Below are 20,766 nucleotides of genomic sequence, written 5' to 3' on the forward strand. Positions count from 1 at the left end.
AGGATATACACGACTCCACACATGATTACTTACGTTGTTAGATGAATGCATGCTGACACTGAGATGTTTTCTGCTGTGTGAGACAGGGATCTTCTTATGTTGAGTGGACTCAGGGGGTCCTACTGCCTCTGTGCTTAGTCTGTGACTGAGTTTTAATAACTGTTTTGGGAAAATAGCTCAGATTCTCTACCACCTTACTTTGAAGTATGCAAGGCCTAAGCAATGCATTTATCTTTTATCATTTTATCCTCTTGACCAAATTCTTCATCCCTTCTTCTTTCTTCTTCTCACCCTTTCCCTCTTCCTCCTCCTCTTCCTTCTTATCTTCCTCCTCCTCTTCCTCTTCCTCCTCCTCCTTCCTTCTGAGACAAGGTCTTACCTGTAGGCCTGGCCAACCTGGAATTTGCTACCCAGACCAGATTCTCCTGTTTCTGACTTCATGGTGCTAGGATTAAAAGCATTTGCCATTGAAAGCATGGATCACCACTCCTGGTCCATTCACTAAATTGTTTAGCACTTGATATACATAGAACACAGGAATACTGAGAAAATTTACAAAAAAAAACCCAAAAAACCAAAACCCTTATTTTGTGTGTATGGGTGTGAACCATGTACATGCTCGATACAGAGGCCAGATGAAGAACTGGAACCGGAGACACAGACGTTTGTGACCCAACATGTGGGTGATGAAAAGTTCTACCAATAGCAGCAGGTGCTGTTAAGCTCTGAGCCATCTCTCCAGTCCCTAGCTCTGAGCAAACTTTACTCTTAATAGTCATTCACTGATTAAAAAGTTCAGGGCTGGTGAGATGGCTCAGTGGTTTAGAGCGCCGACTGCTCTTCCAAAGGTCCTGAGTTCAAATCCCAGCAACCACATGGTGGCTCACAACCATCCGTAACAAAATCTGATGCCCTGTTCTGGAGTATCTGAAGACAGCTACAGTGTACTTACATATATATAATAAATAAATAATTAATTAAAAAAAAGTTCTTTGATTAGGTGATAGAAACTAGAAATGTAAAGTAGCAGGTCAAGATGTCTGTCCTGAAGGAACAGCCAATCCACTGTTGTCCAAAGCAACTGAACCGCAAGGGGACTTATTTCTATGGCCCGATTTTCTTCTTCCAGTTCTAAAATCATGTCTACCTGAACTTCCTAAACTGATGATCATCGGTTTTTAAGAACCTTGTGCCTTCAAGCAAGAATCCAAGAATAGCCTGGCAGTGGTGGTGAGCGTCTTTAAGCCCAGAACTCGGGAGGCAGAGGCAGGAGGATCGTTGTGAATTCGAGGCCTGGTTTATAAAGTGAGTTCTAGGATAACCAAGGCTACACAGAGAAACCCGTTTGCCTCCCACCGCACCCCACCCTCGAAAGAAAGCAAGAAACAGAAAAGAAAAAAGAAAAGAAGACAAAGAAAAGAAGAAAAGAGAAGAAAGAAAAGAGAAGGTCCAAGAATAGGCTTTACGTCTTCTGGGTGGATTTGAGAGGCTCACCACCTTACGTTTGCCTTTCAACGTTTTTTTGTCAGCCAGTGAGATCCAGTTCCACACACCGCATCCGGGAGGAGCTGTGCTAGCCCTCTGGGAGTTTATAATTAAGTTCAGTGTGTGGAGGATGGAAGGGGAGGGAAATGGCATATAATTACAGAGTTCTGTTGGTGAGCGCCTGCCGGGCTAAGTGGCAGAAGTAAGAGAAGCGAATAAAGCTTTCCGCATTCTTAAACAAAAGTCCCTCAGAAGTGCCTGGAGGAACCCGGGAACGAGGTGTGCCTGGTTCTTTTTCTTTTGATTGCAGCCAGCCCCGGGCTAGCAGGGCTTCGGCTGGAGGCGCGCTGCCCCTGTCCCCTGGTCCTTTGGATCTGGGCCGCAGTCCCGGGACGGCCTCGGAGGAGCGGCCGCCAGCGCGCACGGAAGTGCGCTCGGCCTTCTCCTGTGGGAGGCCACCGTGAGCGCGACTTCCTCTTTCGGCGGGGCGGCCCGGGCCTGGCCGGCTCCTCCTCCTTCTCCCCGGCCTCCTCCCCCAGCCCGGGCCGCTCAGGGCCCCGAGGTACTGCGCTCGCCCCGCCACTTCTCAGCGCCAGGCACCGCGCGAGCCAGCGACAGAACCGGAGTCCCGTGTCGGACACCGCGCCTCCTGGGTGCCGCCCGGCTCAGCCTCGCGCCGCCCCGCCTCTCCTCCGCCCTTGACCGCCAGCGCACACAGCACAGCTCAGCAGGTCGGGCGCTCGCAGGCGGCGGGCCGCGGCCACCGAGCACCGGGATAGGGACTGTAGTCTTTCGGCTCTGCTCCCCGCGCGCGCCCCGGCGATGGCTGCTCCCGGGCGGCTGCTGCTACGCCCTCGCCCCGGCGGCCTCCTGCTGCTGCTGCCCGGTCTCCTGCTGCCCCTCGCCCACGCCTTCAACCTGGACGTCGAAAGTCCCGCCGAGTACGCCGGCCCCGAGGGAAGTTACTTCGGATTCGCCGTGGACTTCTTCGAGCCCAGCACGTCCTCGTAAGTGGCCGCGCTCGAGTCCCCAGGCGCCCCCTCCCCCACCGCGCGCCCTCACCCAGCCGATCCGTACCCAGCCGCTGGCTCCCGGTTCCTCCCGGCCCCAAACCGGCCTACGCTCTCCATCCCGCGACTGGCCCAGGTCCGGCATGGATGAAACTTTTGTGGGGATGACCTAACCTGACACTCAGCATCCACTTTCACCCTGTCCCCAACTTCTGATTGGCTGGGGACAGTGCGAGAGAGCTTTGAAGGAGCTCTGTTAAGCATCCAGTAAAAGTGAGACATCTGTACAGACTTGTCCTGCGAGACTTTTGGCCATCTCTGTCATTCTTGCTTCACTTGGTCCCAGATTGTTTTTTCTCCCGTACCAACCAGTTAGCCCCTTCCTTCGTCTGATATAATCTCTCTCTCTCTCTCTCTCTCTCTCTCTCTCTCTCTCTCTAGTTTTTTTTTTTTTTTTTTTCACTCCTCTTCTAGACACTCAGATGACTAAAGTGACCAAATTGTTGCATTAAATTGTAAGGGACTGTGAGACATTTGCGCGTTTGAGATACACTAGATGAATGGAATGCGTCATCTGCTCCTTTTCTAGTCATCTATTTAGGTCATTGTTCAGACAGAGCGAGGGTGTTTGCTGAGTTTTCACTCGCTGCAGGTCACTTCAGTGCTGAAGAATTCAGCAGGTCACGTAGGCTTTCAAATTACCCACGTCCCGTGTTGCAAAGTTCCTGAGGATTTGTCACGGCTATTGTCGTTTTGGGGATTAAAGTTGTCTTTGACTCAAAGCTGGCATCATTCTCATCCCTACTAGCGTTAGAAACCCCGATTTAATTGATGTTTTTGATGTCTATTACATTGTATTTCCAAAGAAATGGTTCCTTCAGTTACAACAACACATTTTTCTCACCACAATCCCCCTGCCGCCCAAATTTAGTTTTGGGGAGGCGCAAGGAATAATTTTGATGGGTAGGTGATACAAAGTTCATTTGAAGATGACCTAAGTATTAGCCTGAGGTTGTTGGGGCAGCCTTCAGGGTTTGGCACCGTTTTCCTGAACACTGATGAGTATCATAGGTACCAGTCCTTAAAGCAACCTGTAGCTTGAGTGGGGTTGGCAAAAATCTACATTGTGTATGTAGCGCACGGCTGTATTCACACTGACAGTGCTTTCTGTTAGACCTGAGCTCACACTCTCAAAAAAAAAAAAAAAAAAAAAAAACCACAGAAGCACCAATTGCAGACATTTAACCACTCCCACCATATGCGAATGATCTCTTTGTAGGGATGGAGCAGAGCTTGGGGTCCTCCAGGGGCCCAGGCTGCTGAGTCTGTGCTATACCTCTGAGCCACAGCCACATCCACTCTATCAGACCACTTTAGTTAGCTCACCCTTTAAAAGTTTCTTCCTTTCCATGTATTTTTTTAAGTGTATGCTTTTTATATCATGGGCGCTGCACTTGCTCCCTGGGTGTATCCTTTAGATTAAATTATACAGAAAATTTTCTGACTGAAAATATATTCCCTGCCTTACATCAGGAATTAGCAGTTAAATACTTCAGAGTTGATGGAGTGTTTTGCAGATGCTATTAATTCTTTTTACTGGTATTTAGGGTTTTTTTTTTTTTGTTTTTTGTTTTTTGTTTTGTTTTTTTGCTTCTGTTTGTCTGTGGCAAAGATTTAGTATACATGGCAGGAACATGGCAGGGTGGCAAGCTTTTAATTGTCTTTTGCCATGGAAAACAGCAGTTTTGAGCTATTGGTGGTATTTACTATTGTTGACTGCAAGGAATGTAACTAATCTTTGGAAAACATATGGCCAAATGGATATGCAATGAGCTCATACATTTATACAGTCTCATGTTTACAGGAACTTGTGCATGAGTTTTATTAGTAAGATATTGGGGAACTTTGGAGATTGCATGTTGTATTTTGAAACAGTCACTATCAACTTTGGTACCAAGAGACCGGCCTAACATAAAAAAGAAAGCAACTTGGAGGTGCCCCTCCCTCCCAATATACCTAAACAACAGTTTATACTTACTGACTCTTCCAGATTAAATGAAGATTATTACAAGATTATACTTAATCTTAAAAATAGAAAAAAACCCAAACCAAAACAAAACCGAACAAAATCCCAGATGGTAGTGGCACATGCTTAAATCCTAGCACTCTGGAAGCAGAGTCAGGCAGATCTCTGAGTTGAAGGCCAGCCTGGTTTACAGAAAGAATTCAGGGATAGCCAGGACTACACAGAGAAGCCCTGTCTTGAGAAGCTACCTCACCCCACCAAATGAAATTATGCTTAGTATTGGCAAAGGCACCCGTATATTCAGCAAGCATTAGAATCCACAGTATTGTATGTCATTATCTGTTGTATATATTGATATTTTCTTTTTTTCTTTCCTTTCCCTCCCTCCTTCCCTCTCACTCCCTTTCTCTCTCTCAAAGATTTATTATTATATCTAAGTACACTGTAGCTGTCTTCAGATGCACCAGAAGAGGGCGTCAGATCTCATTACAGATGGTTGTGAGTCACCATGTGGTTGCTGGAATTTGAACTCAGGACCTTCAGAAGAGCAGTCGGTGCTCTTAACCATTGAGCCATCTCTCCAGCCACCTCTCTCTCTCTCTCTCTCTCTCTCTCTCTCTCTCTCTCTCTCTCTCTCTCCGCCCCTCCCCCCTCCCTCCTTCCCTCCTTCCCTCCCCCCCTCCCTCCCTCCCTCCTTCCCTTCCTCCCTCCCTCCCTCCCTCCCTCCTCCTGCCTATGCCTCCCAAGTGTTGGGATTAAAGGCACTCATCACCATGCCTGGCTTAAAAACTTTAAAGGAAAACTATGTAGTCAAGTGTTTGTTAATAAAAGAGCTCCCCCTATGTGAAAAATATTGATTAATGAGGAGAGTAGCTGTGATCCCCCCACATATTTCAGTTTCAGAAATCTAAATACTACGGAATGGGTTCACTTTTCCTTTTTCTTTTTTATAAAATTTTTATTTATTTGATTTATATATTTATATGATGAGTACACTGTAGCTCTCTTCAGACACAGCAGAAGAGGGTATCAGATCCTATTACAGATGGTTGTGAGCCACTATGTGGTTGCTGGGAATTGAACTCAGGACCTCTGGAAGAATAGTCAGTGCTCTTAACCACTGAGCCATCTCTCCAGCCCCTCTTTTTTCTTATAATAGAAGATTATGAGTGAGAATATCATCTCCATATTCTTATGGGAATGAATGCATCGCGGTACTCATTAAAAAGAAGTGTTAAACAAAACTTCCAGGATGAAGATGGCACTGTGGTATGCGTCTGTAATCTTAGCACTTGAGAGGCAGGAGTTCAAGCCCCAGCTTTGTCCTGAGTTCCAGGCCTGCTGGGGTAACATGATACCCTCTCTCAAAACAGAAAAGGCCCCAGTTTCAAGTTCTTTATCTCCATTAGAAACAATATTGCAATAGCTGTGGGCCAGTTAGCCCGAATTAGCCCCGTGTTAACTCAGCTAAAAATTAATTCTATTTGCATCAGGAGATGCTGGTTGCACCTCCATTTCTATTAATGGAACCCTCCTTTCTCTGTTGCCCTGGAGATCATTTCATATTCCTCCCTCTCATTTTCTATTTTACTTTGTCTCTCCTGCTACACGCCTCTGAGATTAGTCACTGCTTAGTCACCAGGCAGAAGGACTTACGCTCTCTTCCTTGATAAGGTTTCCTTGCTTCTAGCTTGCTTTCTGCTTCTGCTTCTCACTTGAGCCTGGCTCTGGGTGGCTCAGAGCTTCTTGAATCATTCTGCCTATTTGGCCGATAGACCTACAAAACATGTAACATGTTTCTACTGGTTTTATATTAACAAAACTTTTTTTTTTTTTCTCAGTAGTTCCATTGGTAGAGGAAATCCAAACCCAGACTAAGGCCTCCTGAAGGAAATTTTTAAAATTTCCATGTTGTAACAATTATCATAATACCTTAGAAAATGACTTAGAGTAGTGTACTTACTTGAAGTCCCAGCACCCAGGATGCTAAGGCAGGAGAGGATTGTTACAAGTTTGAGGCCAGCCTGGGCTATGTAGTGAGTTCCAGGCTACAGAGTGAGACCTGGTCTCAAAAAACACACCCCACCTCAAAAAAAAAAAAAAAAGACTGCAGCATGTTTTAATAAACTTGAAATGTACTGTGTTGGTTAATTTTCTCCATCATAAATAATACACCTGGTTAAACTACAGTCTTTATCATTTGGAAAGCAAACCTTAGGTCTATTCCTTATGGTTAAGATCATAGATTTATTGGGTGGATGTGATGGTTGGTGGATGCCTTAATTCCCAGCCCTCGGGAGGCAGAGGCAGGGAAATGCCTGTGATTTCCAGGGACCGTGGATGAAATGTGATAGTTACCGTTTCCGTTTTACTTTACACAGTTGCTGACCCGAAACATTTGTCTGTTTGTAGAGCAAATCTGAAACTTGAATTACACCTCAACTATTTTATACACATTTCCTTTTATGTATATAAATAGAATTTTTCAGGAGTTCCCACTGGACACCTCAGAGTCAGCTACATATATGAAACAGGCTTTATCTCAGAAAGGCCAGTGTTGAGAGCAGCCAAAGAGCTTAGTTCATTGGGAAAGTTTGGAAGTGTACTTGTCATTGTTTGGCCAGCTGCCCTGCTTGGTAGCCAGACTTGTATTCTGTGAAGCAACTGCCCTTCCTGTTCTGTACTGGGTAGGAAGTGCAGCTCAAGGCCATCCTCACAGAGTGTCTCTTTCCCTTCTTTCTCTTCCCACCCCCACCCAGCTGCTTTCTCCTTCCTATCTCTTGCCTTCCACTCCTCCCTCTCTCTCTCCTTGTTCCTTTCTTTTCCCGCTGCTTCTTAGTATCCCCCACTCCTTGGCATCACATGAATAGCACACTCATTTCTGGCGTCCCAAAGAGGCATTAGTACAAATAAATCGAGTTACCACGGAGTGCTGGTGAAGGTGTGGCTCTTGGCCACGTTTTTTGGGCAAACTTTTTTTGGAGTGAGATCGAGACAGCAAGGAGAACATTGAAGGCATGGATCTTACGTTGCTTAGCTTCAGAATATACATGCTCTTCTGTGAGGTCTTACCAGCCCCGTGCGAGCTTGGGCTGGCTCCCAACCTGTCTGCTTTGCCAGGAAATGGTGTGAGCCAGCTTTCCCGCCCTTCGCTTTTCCCTCTTCTCCTTTGAGTTAGTTACTTGAGCATTAATGGCTCTTTGAGAAGACCAAGGAAAGAAAAGCTCCGTTAAAAGCAGACAATTACTTTTAAATTACTTCCTATTCAAAAAAAAAAAAAAAAAGAAAAGAAATAGTTTATTAAATATATCAACTGCTGGTTTGATTGCTAACGGCATCATCACGTCTTGTTTTCAAAGCTTTCAAACATTGTTTTCATTTATCTACTGGCCACCTGGGAAAGAATTTAAGTAATGACAGAGCATTGTACCTCTGTTCTAGAGAACCGAGGACAGAGATTTCAAGTGACTTATCTTGACAACTTGCCATGTTTGTGAGTTGTCCCCTTCTGTTTGCACTGGGCAGTGCTACTAGTTACACTGCAAACATCTTTTCTATTCTGTCTCCTTCTTTAGTGTACTTGGACTGCTGCAGACAATCGGCAGACAGTTTTAGTTGACTATTTATTTATTTATTTATTTATTTATTTAATGATTATACTTTGCTGTCTTCAGACACACCAGAAGAGGGTATCAGATCCCATTACAGATGGTTGTGAGCCACCATGTGGTAACTGGGAATTGAACTCAGGACCTCTGGAAGAGCAGTCAGTGCTCTTAATCACTGAGCCAACTCTCCAGCCCCCCTATTTATTTATTTATTTATTTATTTTTTAGTTGACTTTTATTTAACATTAATTTTTATAAAGTGTTTCATTGATGGGCTTACAGCTTTTGTTGTAGCATAAATAACTCTTTTCTTAATTATTCTTCCTCTTCCTCTCCTTCCTCTTTCTTCTTCCCTTCTTCCTCCTGCTTTTCCTCGTTGCTTTTCTTCTCCTTCTTGCAACTGTGACCTTTCTATGCCTGCCCCAGTCCCCAAATAATGCTTCCTCTGAGTCTGAGTGGCCCATCCCCTGCACCATCCTCTTTCCCAGATTCAGTCTCTCTCTCTCTCTCTCTCTCTCTCTCTCTCTCTCTCCCCTCTCTCTCCCCTCTCTCCCTCTCTCCCTCTCTCCCTCTCTCCCTCTCTCTCCAGAAGTCCCACCTTACTATTATGCATTTTGTTATAGGTCATAGGCTTTTTATTTCAACCAATCAGAGGCACCGTAGGCAAGCAAGGAAGGACAGAGATCCATCTTCACAATGTGCACAAAAACATCACCTCTAACACCACCTCCATCACCACCTCCTCCTCTTCTTCCTCCTCCTCCTCTCCTCTTCTCCTCCTTTTCTTGGTCTCTCTGTGTAGTCCTGGATGTCCTGGCACTCACTCTGTAGACCAGGCTGGCCTCTTAACTCAAAGGTCTGCCTATCTCTGTCCGCCAAGTGCTGGAATTAAAAGCGTGCACCACAGCAGCCCAGCTTCCTTAATTTTCTTAGCATCTTTTTCCCACCCTGTGATCTCCAGTCTATGGGATATTATTTATTTTTTAATATATGACTTCCTTTTAAGATTCTTTACTTTTGGGGCTGGAGGGATGGCTCAGAGGTTAAGAGCACTGACTGCTCTTCCAGAGGTCCTGAGTTCAATTCCCAGCAACCACATGGTGGGTCACAACCATCTGTAATGGGATCTGATACCCTCTTCTGGTGTGTCTGAAGACAGCTACAGTGTACTAACATACTTCAAACAAACAAACAAACAAACAAACAAATATTAAAAAATAATTTTTTTACCTTTTCCAAATCTCCATTTGTTTCTTCTAGAATACTTAAATATCTTAAAAGTAGCTAAAGTATTACAGTGATATTTGTATGAAATACCCTGTTTCTCATATTTTTAATCTTACTGATTTTTAATTACTAACCTGGGATTAGACCCTGACAGTTTTCACATGTTCCGTCTTCATTATTCTCCTATTTCTATGTATTTCACCAGTGGGCAAGACTGCACATGAAGGGACGCGTAGGGAAACTGTTGAACATCAATATTAGCTTTTCTAATTACCATCCTTTCATGCCTGTAATGTGCGGACGGCCCGATGAAAGCAGAAGCCTGGCTCCTGGACTCCTGCAAGCACTCAGGCTGTGCGCTGCCAAGAGTGACATTTTTATTCAGTGCTCTCTCCTACTGTGCCCCTTCTTCAGCTTTAGCCAGAGGCCGTCCCCTAATAAGTCCCCTAATAAGAACTGATGAGTGCTCACGGTTTTACAGTTGCCAAGCCAAGAAGTACAAAACTAAATAGAATTGTTACATAAGGACATTGTTTTAAGGATAATTTAAATAATCGAATGATTTGAAAAGTATGGTTTCCGTGACCCAAGAGTTGATGGAGTACTTTGGGGACGACTTATTGGTGTGTAGTTACTGTAAGACAGAGACCTGTAGCTAATGAGTGTGCTGTTTCCTGCTCAGGCAGAGGGGTGAATTAGAGCCCCACATTCAAATAAGCACTTCCTTATAAGTAAGGAATAGTTTTGAAAAAACAATTATAGAAGGTTCCGAAAAGAAATGTGCAAAAGACACTCCGGAAGTGAGTTGCTTGTGGGTGTCAAGGCAAATCTGGGAACCTGCTGTTCTCACTTGGAACCCCATTGGTCCACACGCTCAGGGCTCAAAGATTTCTGTGCTCTGATGGCCAGTTCAAGAACTCGGAAGGAAAGGACCAAGTCCTCTTCAAGGTGCAGACTGTGACAAGCAGTGCATAGATAGTCCCAAGTCACCAGATCAATGACTATTTGTGACTCAGCCTTCTCCGGATCCCACAGCTTGCCTTTCAGCCTTCATGTGGCCAGAGAAAAGGGCAGAGCCTAGGAACCACCGGATACGGTCACCACCTTTCAGCCTGCAGGCTAGGGGAAGGGATGTGTGCTAGACTTGACAGCATCACATAGAGGGAGAAGGAACTGGGCTCCCCACTCCATCCCCAGTGGAAGGACAGCATCCCACAGAGGCTTACTCTGTGTTAGTTACGTTTCTGTTGCTGTGTTAGAACACCAAGGCCAGAAGCAACTTTGAAAAGGGAAAGTTCATGTGGGCTCACGGTTCCAGAGGTATAGTCCATATAGCGGTCCACATACCTCCTGTATGATGCGATTATGGGCATTGCCATCACACCTGATTTTAGGTGGTACTAGGGGTTGAATTCTGCTTTGTTTTCTTTGTTTTTGCAAGCTAGGCAAAGCACTCTGTCAAATGAGCTACATCTCCTGCTCACTTTGCCTGATTTTGTGGTGCTAGAGATCCAACCTCAGGCTTTAGTCAAGTGCTGTGCCAGTCAGCTGCGTGTCCAGACTTCTTGTGGCTAAAGTTATGATGTAATTGAGAGGAAAACACACACAGACACACACACACACACACACACACACACACACACACACACACACACAATTTACAGCTAGATTTACCTCTGTAAATTTATATAGTTATAGCAAAAATTCCATATTCTAATTTGCCTATGTTAATAAACAAGTTCTGAAAAAATACAGGGTATTGTAATGACAAGGAATTTCTTTATCTTGTAGGTGATACAAATCTTACACTTAACCTTTTTTTTTTTTTTCTGTGAAAGAAAGATCCTTGCTGAGTGAAAGCCAAGCTGATTTCTTACTCAGAATCATTGCTGTGATGGGAGAAGGCCAACAGTGGTGTTTTACTGCTGCCAAATATGACTGCATAAAGATTTATTAAACAGGGCGTGGCTTGCTCTGCAGTTTAGTTTGGATTTTGAATGTGTGGGTTTCAAGATAAGCGTCAGAGTAAAGAATACTTATTGCCTAAGCAGTCCACACAGCAGCTGTCTGTTTGATCTAGCTGAGATCTGACTGCTGCTACCCAGGAGAAGTGAGGTTGAGCAGATTTTAAAAATCAGTACCTTTTATATTTACGTTGTGCGTCGGTTTGTAACTGTAAGTTATACTTTCCGGAACTTAAGTGACTTGTTTAACCAGATGGGACGGTGGTGACGGCAGTATCTATCTAGTGCTGGCTCCCTCACTCCCTGCCTCTGTGCACGCCCATTTTTTTGATACCGCTAAACTAAATCTGTCAGTTCCTTGAAAAGCAAGGTGGAGGTTTCTTTTTCTTCCTTCTCCCTCACAGCTTACTCTTGTCTGTGTGTCTTCCCTCCCAACTCCTTCTGGACACAGATCTCCATTTTGCGCTGGGACTCACTTAGGTGTCTCACAGACAGAGGGATGGGACAGACTGAGAACTGAGTTCATGTTTTTCTGGGATCTGCCTTCCTCTCCCCTACTTGCTCGACAAGCACCCTCGAATGTGAAGAGTTGGGTGGTGTTTTTCTGTCTCCCCCATTTCTGTGTTCAAAGCCTAGGTGCTGTCTCTCTGTTCATTCTCCTCAGTGTTTCTTAACTCGTTCTCCATCTCCATTGGCTAGTGGCTCACCATCCCCTCCTTGAGCATTCTTTCTTCCATTTTTTTAAAAAAATTTATTTATTTATTTATTTATTTTGTTTTTTTGAGACAGGGTTTCTCCTGGCTATTCTGGAACTCACTTTGTAGACCAGGCTGGCCTCGAACTCAGAAATCTGCCTGCCTCTGCTGGGATTAAAGGCGTGCACCACCACCTTTCTTCAGTTTTTTTTTCTTTAATTCTTCAAAGTCAAGACAGCCCCCGTTCCTAAGGTTTTAAATGGAACTAAGATAAAACTGATGGCTTTACTAAGTCTGAAAGGGACTTCATGGCTTAGCTTTTACCAGACTCCCAGGCTGTTACTTTGAGCCACTCCTAGCTTGCTTTCTATGCTTAGCGATACCCCTTGTCTCTTCCGTCTGGGCGGCTACGTTCTTTCCTACCCAGGATCTGTATGCAGTATTTAAGGTGTCCCACCCACCTCTTCATCTCCCTTTCTCACCTCCCCTTTCCCTTCCTCCTCTCCTGCAGCAACTTCCTAGGCACTCTCTCCTAAGCAGGTTCCTCTCAATTCACTGAGCAGTCGGTAGAGATCGGTAGAGATCGTTTCCCTGAGTTCTTTATCTCTAAAAGATCTCCCTTTCCATTGCCCTGACACCTTCCTGGAGAGAGTTCCCTTTCCCTAAAGGAAGTCTTTCCCCTCCATTCCTTGAAGGTAACTTTCCTTTATCTAAGGAAGGCCTGCAGAAATCTGCTCCCTTGGCCAATTGTTTGTCTCCTTCAGAGGAATGTCGCATGATTTGTTGGCTGGCTTGGTTTCTTGTGGAGAGGACAGTGTCTAAACCAGGCGTCTTTCGTGCCAGAACTGAGCCTGATGCAGCAAACATGTTCAAGCCCCCACATTAATTTTTGAATGAGAAGAAAACAAAAAGTTAGCCCAGGAATAGTGGTGCCCATGGTTTTGATCTCAGTACCTGGAGGCAGAGATGGGGGCGGAGGAGGATCTCTTGAGGCCTTGTTTCAATAACAAAAACAAAACAAAAAAAGCCCCAAAAACAAACAAACAAAAGAAAGACGAGGTGGGTGGCGGGAGAAAAGAAAAAAAATACTGTGTGTGTGTGTGTGTGTGTGTGTGTGTGCGTGCGTGCACGCGCGTGTGCACATGTGCGTGCACACATGAAGACTATGGTGAACATTCAGGGAGGTCAGACGACAACTTTCAGGAGTTAGTTTTCTTTTTCTACCATATAGTTTCTGGTAATTGAACTCGGGTCTTCAGACTTGGCGACAATCATCTTTACTATCTCACTGGTCCAAGAAACGCAAGTACTTAAAATGTATAGTTTGGGGCTAGGGAGATAGCTCAGTGGTTAAGAGCACTCACTGTTCTTTTAGAGGACCCAGATTCGATTCCCAGCACCTACATGAGGCTCACAACCGTCTGTAACTCCCGTTCCAGGGCATTCAGTAAACACTCTCTTCTGAACGCCATACGTGCAGGTATGAGTGCTGTCCACAGATATACGTGCAGGCAAAACACTCAGATGCAGAAAATAAATAAATTAAAATGTACAGTTTGGATAATGTACATTTTTAAGTGAACGCAAGAGAAATTATCTCATAGTGGAGGAAATTATGCTACCCGAAAGTAGTTTTTAAAAGTATTTGTGGATAATATCAAAAGAATGTTTGGTCATAAATCATAATATAAAGATGACAAATTTGTGTCATTTGTAGTATCACCTGGCTTTTCTGTTTTATTTAGCAGGATGTTTCTCCTGGTGGGAGCCCCCAAAGCAAACACAACCCAGCCTGGGATTGTAGAAGGAGGGCAAGTTCTCAAATGTGAATGCTCATCCAGCCGCCGGTGCCAGCCCATTGAATTTGACTCAACAGGTAAGCCTTGATGTTGTTGTCCGGTCTCCTCATTTATGCCATTTGGTTGGTTGGTTGGTTGGTTTTGGAGATAGGGTCTCACTATGTTAGCCTGGAGCTTGCTATATAGACCAGGCTGGCTTTGAACTCACAGAGTTCTGCCTGTCTCTCTACCTTCTGACAGCAGTGATTAAAGGCTTGTGGCACCATACCTGGCCCATTTGGTCCTTTTTTCTTGTCTTGTCTTTATTTTTGTTTTAATGTAACAACAGGGCTGGAGAGATAGCTCCATGGTTAAGAACACTTGTGGCTCTTGCAGATGACTGGGGTTCAGTTCCCAAGGACCCACTTGGCAGCTGACAAACATTTGTAACACTGTGGGGGATCCAGTACCCACTTCTGGCCTCCAAAGGCACGGGTCATGCACATGGTATACATCCATGTGTGCAGACAAAACACTTATGCACATGAATAAAGGTAAATGCATCTTGTTAAAGAAGTAACACCTAAGACACATCGCCACCCCACATTCACAGGGAGACTTATCTGTAGAAATGATTTGTATGTGTTTGCTTCCGCAGTTCTGTGTGTCTCCATTGCTTTGCATGTCTTCCAACTGAAGCTTACAGTGCTCATATGTAGACATTTTGGGAAAATCACTGAGATAAGTCTCTATCTCTTCAGAGAATAGGGAGCTCTCAAGAACAGGAGAGATTTCTGCAGTTTGACTGTGAGCCCAAGTGAGGCAGGATTCACTGACTACTGCAGATTACCCCTCGACTCATCAATGACTCCCAGGCTGGTGTGATGTAAAAGACAAAAACAACAAAACCAAAAAAGGTTGAGGAATGATCTTGAGTAGTTCAATAGATCTAGGTGACAAAAAAAAAATCATAAACATATTTTTATTTAAAATGTACTGGATATTTATATTGTATTACTGATAACAGGATAATTTTATTTTGAGAACAAATTTTAATGTCAATCAAGGTGGTGGCAGTAAAAAAAGGGGGATCTAAGGAAGATCTAAGAGTTAATTCAGATTTTATATTCACATTGTTGGAATAAAGTATTCAGACTCCTATATACATATATGTTGGCATTTTTTTTTTTTTTAAGTTTGGGGAGATGCTGAAGAGATGGCTTATCAGTTAAGAGCCCTTGTTATTTTTGAGAGGTCTTGGGTTTGGTTTGTTAGCACCCACTTGGTAGTCTACAACCATATCTGTAACTGCAGTTCCAGGGGATCTGATGCCTTCTTTTTTTTTTTTTTCCCCCAAGACAGGATTTCTCTGTGTAACCCTTGCTGTCCTGGAACTCACTTTGTAGACCAGGCTGGCCTCGAACCCAGAAATCTGCCTGCCTCTGCCTCCCAAGTGCTGAGATTAAAGGCCTGCACCACCACTGCCCGGCTTTGATGCCTTCTTATGACCTTGTGGGTATGAGGCATGCATGTGGTACATACATAACTGTGCAGTTAAACTGTATAGATGAATGTGGAGTCTATCCACATAGAAAACTAATATGGTCTGTTCTGGTTTGTATTCAGGCCAATATTAATTCCCTATTGCTGGTGTCAGAAGCTATCTCAACCCTGGTTTCTTTCTTTTTTTATTGCTGGAGAGATTGAACTCAGGACCTGTGTGTGGAAAACATGACCACTGAGCTTTCCCTTCATCCCTAGATGTCTTTCAACAACACAGGGTTATTACAGTCAGTCCTAGAAGCTAGATATCTGTAATGGATCTCACTGGGCTACCCTGCATTTCTCTCGGAGCCAATAGCAGGGAACCTGGACCTTCTGGCTTCTTCCTTCAGCTAAGGCCAGCGGTGTTCACAGGATTCAGTGCTGCCTCACTTGACTGACTGATGCTTGTCCTGGCCCCTCTTGGACACACCCAGACGTTTGCGGAGGATGTGGCTGATCACACCCGCCAAGTCTTTTATGGCTTGTGATGGTCTGTATTACTTAGGAAGGTTCTGGGAAGTAGGACGGACGTCTCGGTTGGAGTGGTGTTATTCTATTGGCCGGAATCTCTTTACATGTTTTAAAAGTTGATATTGGTTACGCTGAAGGCTGCTTCCAGCAAGAGCTGTGTTTATATAAATAGGCTTAGCTCCTTCTCTTGTTCTTTTTCTGTTGGCAGCTGTGGATACTTGACGTGGAAGGCTGAGATTCAGGCTATGATACTTACTGGGTGACCTTGGGAAAGTGATTAGCCTTTGCTTGTATCAGTCTCCTGGGTTGTCCGAGAAAGCAGTGTTGTCTGTAGATCAAAGGAGTCCACATCTGTGAATTCACTTTATAGATAGCAAAGTGCAGTACTGCACAAGGGGAGAATGAATTGTTCATTACAGCCTCTTACTAAAACTGGGTGAAGAGTAATCATGAAAAAGGAATCACAAGAAAGGAAAGAAATAGAGATAATTGTGGCTGTTAAGTGAATTATGTCTTGGTTTACATCATAATCACTGTTATTGTGACTTTTGGCAAAACCCTCTTATTGCTACGTGTTTTCCTTCTCCAAGGAAGCAGATGTTACTAACAGACTGATCGGTACCCAGTTTTATTTATTATGAAAAGAGTTTTTTTCCAGCTGGAAGTGGCCTCATGTGCCTCTGACTCCAGCCCTGTGGTTGGCAGACAGGAGGGTCACTAGGGCATGCTGGCTGCCATACTAGCTTCAGGTCCAGTGAGAGACACCCTGTCTCAAGGGAATAAGGCCGAGTGCAATAAAGGAGGATCAGGCTTCTGGCCTCTGCATACATGAGCATGGTATGTGGGCATCCACACATCTGAAAACATATATAGCACACCGTCACTCCCTCCCCTTCCAGAAACATAGGCTGTTAATCTTCACGGGGGAAGGAACGCATGCCTCTCTCCTTGGAAATACAGGCTGGACTGCAAGCTTACAAATAGTGTCTTTTAAAAGTAGAAGGATCTAACTTCATCCTAGAGAAGGTCAGATGTAGGTTCCCCTTTTCACTCGGAACATCCTGCTCCTGCACCGCTCAAGGGTGTTTCTAGAAGGTTTCAGCTGCAGGCAGCAGACAAGACTGGCCATGCAGACTCTCATTCAGAAGAATGCAGTAAAGTTATTCCCCCTCCCCCTCCATTCCTAGGCTTTGCTTTAAATAACAAATGTAAAAATGGCCTCTGTGGCCTACACTTCCCAGCTTATTGGAGCTAATGCACTTAGGTAGACTGGAAAAGAGCTTTCTGCAAGTCTAACTTCCTCCTTCTGGTGAGTTTTTCTGTCTTTTAGAGATATGTCTAGATTGTACATTTATAGTGTAGCCTTATAAATTACAAAGTTAAAACAAATGAAACTTAGTGTTCTTTTGCTACAATGTGAATTTAGACTAAAGATTTTTCTTTAATGAACATTTGTCTCCTGACAAAATCATTCATCTTCTGGTTCAGAATTGTGTGATTGGAGCACCTTAGGAATACATAATTTTGTCTTGTTCTTTTATTATCGATGAACATATAGCTAATAATATCTTATTTAATATCTGTAACATTTGACCAGCCAGTTTCACATGATCCCTTTAAATCCTACTTCTCGCAGTTTGATCCGACTCATGTCCGTTCTCTCAAGACTGGGGTTGATTTTATTTTATTTTTTCGTTTTGAATCTCCAGTAAAGGGAGTCTGTTTGTGACTGTTTGAAGCTCTCGGATCACTTCCTCTCTAACTCTGGCAGGAAACAATCCAGCATTGAGAGAGCAGTGCCGGCTCACACAGGCCTGTGTTCTTTGTGCTGTGTTACTGCAGAACCTTGGAGATGATGGCTCGTGGGATGAGTGGGGGAGAGTCTGAATAAGGCTAAATAAACACTGCTGGTACCCAGAAAAATGAGCTCCAGCCTGTTTCTTCCAGATACACTTTGCTGACTCTTCTTGTTTATCTTTAGAGGATAGCTGTCTTAGGTAAACAATGTTTCCAGAGAGTTCTGTGGAAATTACTAACAGCATGCAGCTTCAGTAGGGATACACATAGAGCAGGAGAGAGGGAGGGGACGTGCACCAGCCAGATCAGCTGAGTCACCCTGGTGACCAGCTGAATGACAGCTGACAGCCACATTGCTCCCAAAGGTGTCCTTCACCGTGAGCAGCAGAGGCCTGGGTCTCATTTATTGCTTCATCCCTACCCTACCTCTTAGACAGAGGGTTTTAATGAATGATCAAAGGGCTTTTGAAGGTTTCACATAAATAATAATTTCTATTGAGAGATTTTTTTTCTCTCACCCAAATTTATTTTTTTAGTAATATTCAAGTTGCAGTTGTATTTGGGGTAGAAACCTGCTTGAGGAGGTTTTTGAAGTGTTTTATTTACTCGGGGATTGATATGGGATGACATTGTTTTGACAGCTTGTTTTAGCAAACAAAACCCAACAAATTCTCTAAGAACCCAAATCGTCTCATTATTTATAGAACTCATAGTAACAAATAAGAACCCAATGACCAAAACCACATTTAACTTCTAAATAGAGGCTTCTCTCTTATTTCTTTTGGATATTTCAGCATTTCTCTTTTAAAAAGTGGTATAATCTTGTCCAAAAGATATTCTTTAGTCATAAAGAGAAGAGAGAAACATTTAGTTTTAGGGTAACAGGGTGTCTTCATCTTAAATTTCAGCATAATGTTAATGATATTTTACTTCCTCAGCAAGCTGAACCCCAAATGTCTGGGCAGTGGCTTGTGAAATACTCTGGAGAGAGAAGACCACGGGAAGGAGCATTAGATACCCACACTGACTGGGTGCTCCTGTTACAGCTTCTGCCCTCCTGGGAGTTTGGTGGGGCGCAAACAACATATTTTGAAAGTTTGGGGGGAAAAAAAAAAGAGTGATTTTCAAGTCTCTAGTGATTTGCTTCATGATTTTATATTTATTTTATTAGTTTAAAAATAGAGTTTCTCTGTGTAGTCCTGGCTGTCTTAGGTCTTGATTTGTGTATCAGGCTAGCCTTGAACTCACAAAGATCTGCTCGTCTCTGCCTCCCAGGCACTGGGATTCAAAGCGTGCCACAGTGCATTTACCCCCTCTGAAGTTTATTTGGGTAATATGAGCCCCCTGTCCAACACATTTGAGGTAAAAAAAAAAAAACGTTTCTTCCAGCCCTGGAATCCCTGATCTGTATTTTATTTCCTTTTTAAGAGTGGCAACACAGTCCAGCAGTCTGGGCGGTTCAGCGTAGTGACAGCGGGACAGCGGTGACTTCGGGGCTGTGACTCAAAATATTTACTTCCCTCATGTGTTCCAGAGTGGCTGCCAGTCCCCGCCAGGTCCTGAATGAGCTGCCTGTGGGTTTGTTTGGAGAGCGGCCTTTCCTTGCTTTCTCCCGCCCACTCTATTCACACTTCCTTTCAGCGGAGCAATTGTCTGATGTGGACTCTAGTATTTTAAGACTTGGGCTCTTAGTGAAGACAAACTTTCTTTGCAGCAAGCTTCTTGAAAGGATGGAGATCTGGAGTCGTGGCTGTTGAAGCTGGAGGCAGACGTAGTAGATGGCGGGTGTATGTGTGTATTTTTATGATTATTGATTTAACTTTGGGTGTCAATATAGGCCAGTGCATATATACATCAGCTGTATTTAGTGATGTAATTGGACATTTAGTGAAGATTTATGTGTATGAGTGTTTTGTCTGCATGTATGTCAGTGCATCATGTGTGCAGGGCCTGTAGAGAACGTCAACCATTGGATCCCCTAGACTGAAAACACCAGACGGTGGTGACCCGCCATGTGGGTGCTCGGAATCAGACTGGATCCTCTGGAAATGCAGCCAGTGTTTGAAACTGTGCCGCCTCTCCAGCTTCGGAACTGAAAACATTGAACGCATGGTGCTTTAAGGCATGGCTGTTGGTTCTGAACACTCCTACGTTTCAGAGAAGCTCTTAAGTTGATTTGGAATGAGTGCCCTTCCTGCTGCCCTACTTCCTCTAAGGTAGTAGTTTTCAGTTGAGACCTCTTTGGCAATTCTTTCTTTAAAAGTACTTATATTACAATTCATAGCAGTAGCAAAATTATGGTTACGAAGTGTCAGTGAAACAGTTTTATGGTTGGGGGTCACCACAACATGAAGAAGTGTATTAAAGGGTCACAGTATTAGGAAGGTTGAGAACCAACTGTATTAAAAGGTCTCAGGTCAGGAAAGTTGAGCACCACTACCCTAAGGAGACCAGGCCTTCTAGTATTTAATGTAATGTAATTTATTTATGTTTTGAAGACGCGGGTTCTACCTGCTTGAACAGGCAGCCTTCAGACTCTTGATTTACCAGCCTCAGTGTCCTGAGTTCTGGGGTTACAGACTTACATCACGATGTCTGCCTTAAATTAGTTTTTAAAATTTGTGCTTACATCCAAAACATATGTCTGATGTCTGATGCTTGGAAAACAAAACATAACAAAATGAAAAACCTCTGACCAGTATTCATTTGTTCTTAGTAAGTGTAAATACGTTTTCATATGGAAAGGAACTGTGGATTTTAAACTGGTTGATAAGTATAAGACCAAAAATATAGAATTTGCATGTGTTTTCTGTGCCTTTTCTAGCTTACATTAATCTCGATAGCCACAGAGACAAGTCCCTGAGAAACATTATGGCAGGAAGTATTTTTTTTTCCTTTCCTTCTTTCTTTTTGAGTGGTGGTGGCACATGCTTTTAATCCCAGCACTGGGAAGGCAGAGACAGGCAGATCTTTGAGTTTGAGGACGGCCTGGTCTACAGAGTGAGTTCCAGGACAGCCAGGGGTACACAGAGAAACCCTGTCTCAACAACAAAACAAAGCAAAACCAAACAGGATTCCCTCCCTCCCTTCCTCCCTCCCTCCATCCCTCCTTCCCTCCTCCCCTCCCTCCTTCCTTTCTTTTCTTCCTTTGTTTCTTTTT

At 44.0% G+C, this 20,766-nt stretch overlaps 1 protein-coding gene across 2 annotated transcripts in view; it reads left to right on the forward strand.

Annotated features, from left to right (window-relative positions):
• Positions 1-1,728: 1,728 nt before the first annotated feature.
• Itgav (integrin subunit alpha V) overlaps positions 1,729-20,766 on the forward strand; it is an 82,701-nt gene continuing 63,663 nt past the window's right edge. Inside the window, exons 1-2 of one of the 2 annotated variants that reach the window (XM_021193077.2) lie at positions 1,729-2,492; positions 13,761-13,891. In XM_021193077.2, coding sequence (XP_021048736.1) covers positions 2,308-2,492; positions 13,761-13,891 — 316 coding nt within the window. In that variant the 5' untranslated portion in view covers positions 1,729-2,307. The remainder of the gene's footprint in view (positions 2,493-13,760; positions 13,892-20,766) is intronic. The other variant, XM_029536005.1, reaches the window with a different exon arrangement.

This window comes from Mus pahari, chromosome 3 (genome assembly GCF_900095145.1).
Source record: "Mus pahari chromosome 3, PAHARI_EIJ_v1.1, whole genome shotgun sequence".
Classification (NCBI taxonomy): domain Eukaryota; kingdom Metazoa; phylum Chordata; class Mammalia; order Rodentia; family Muridae; genus Mus; species Mus pahari.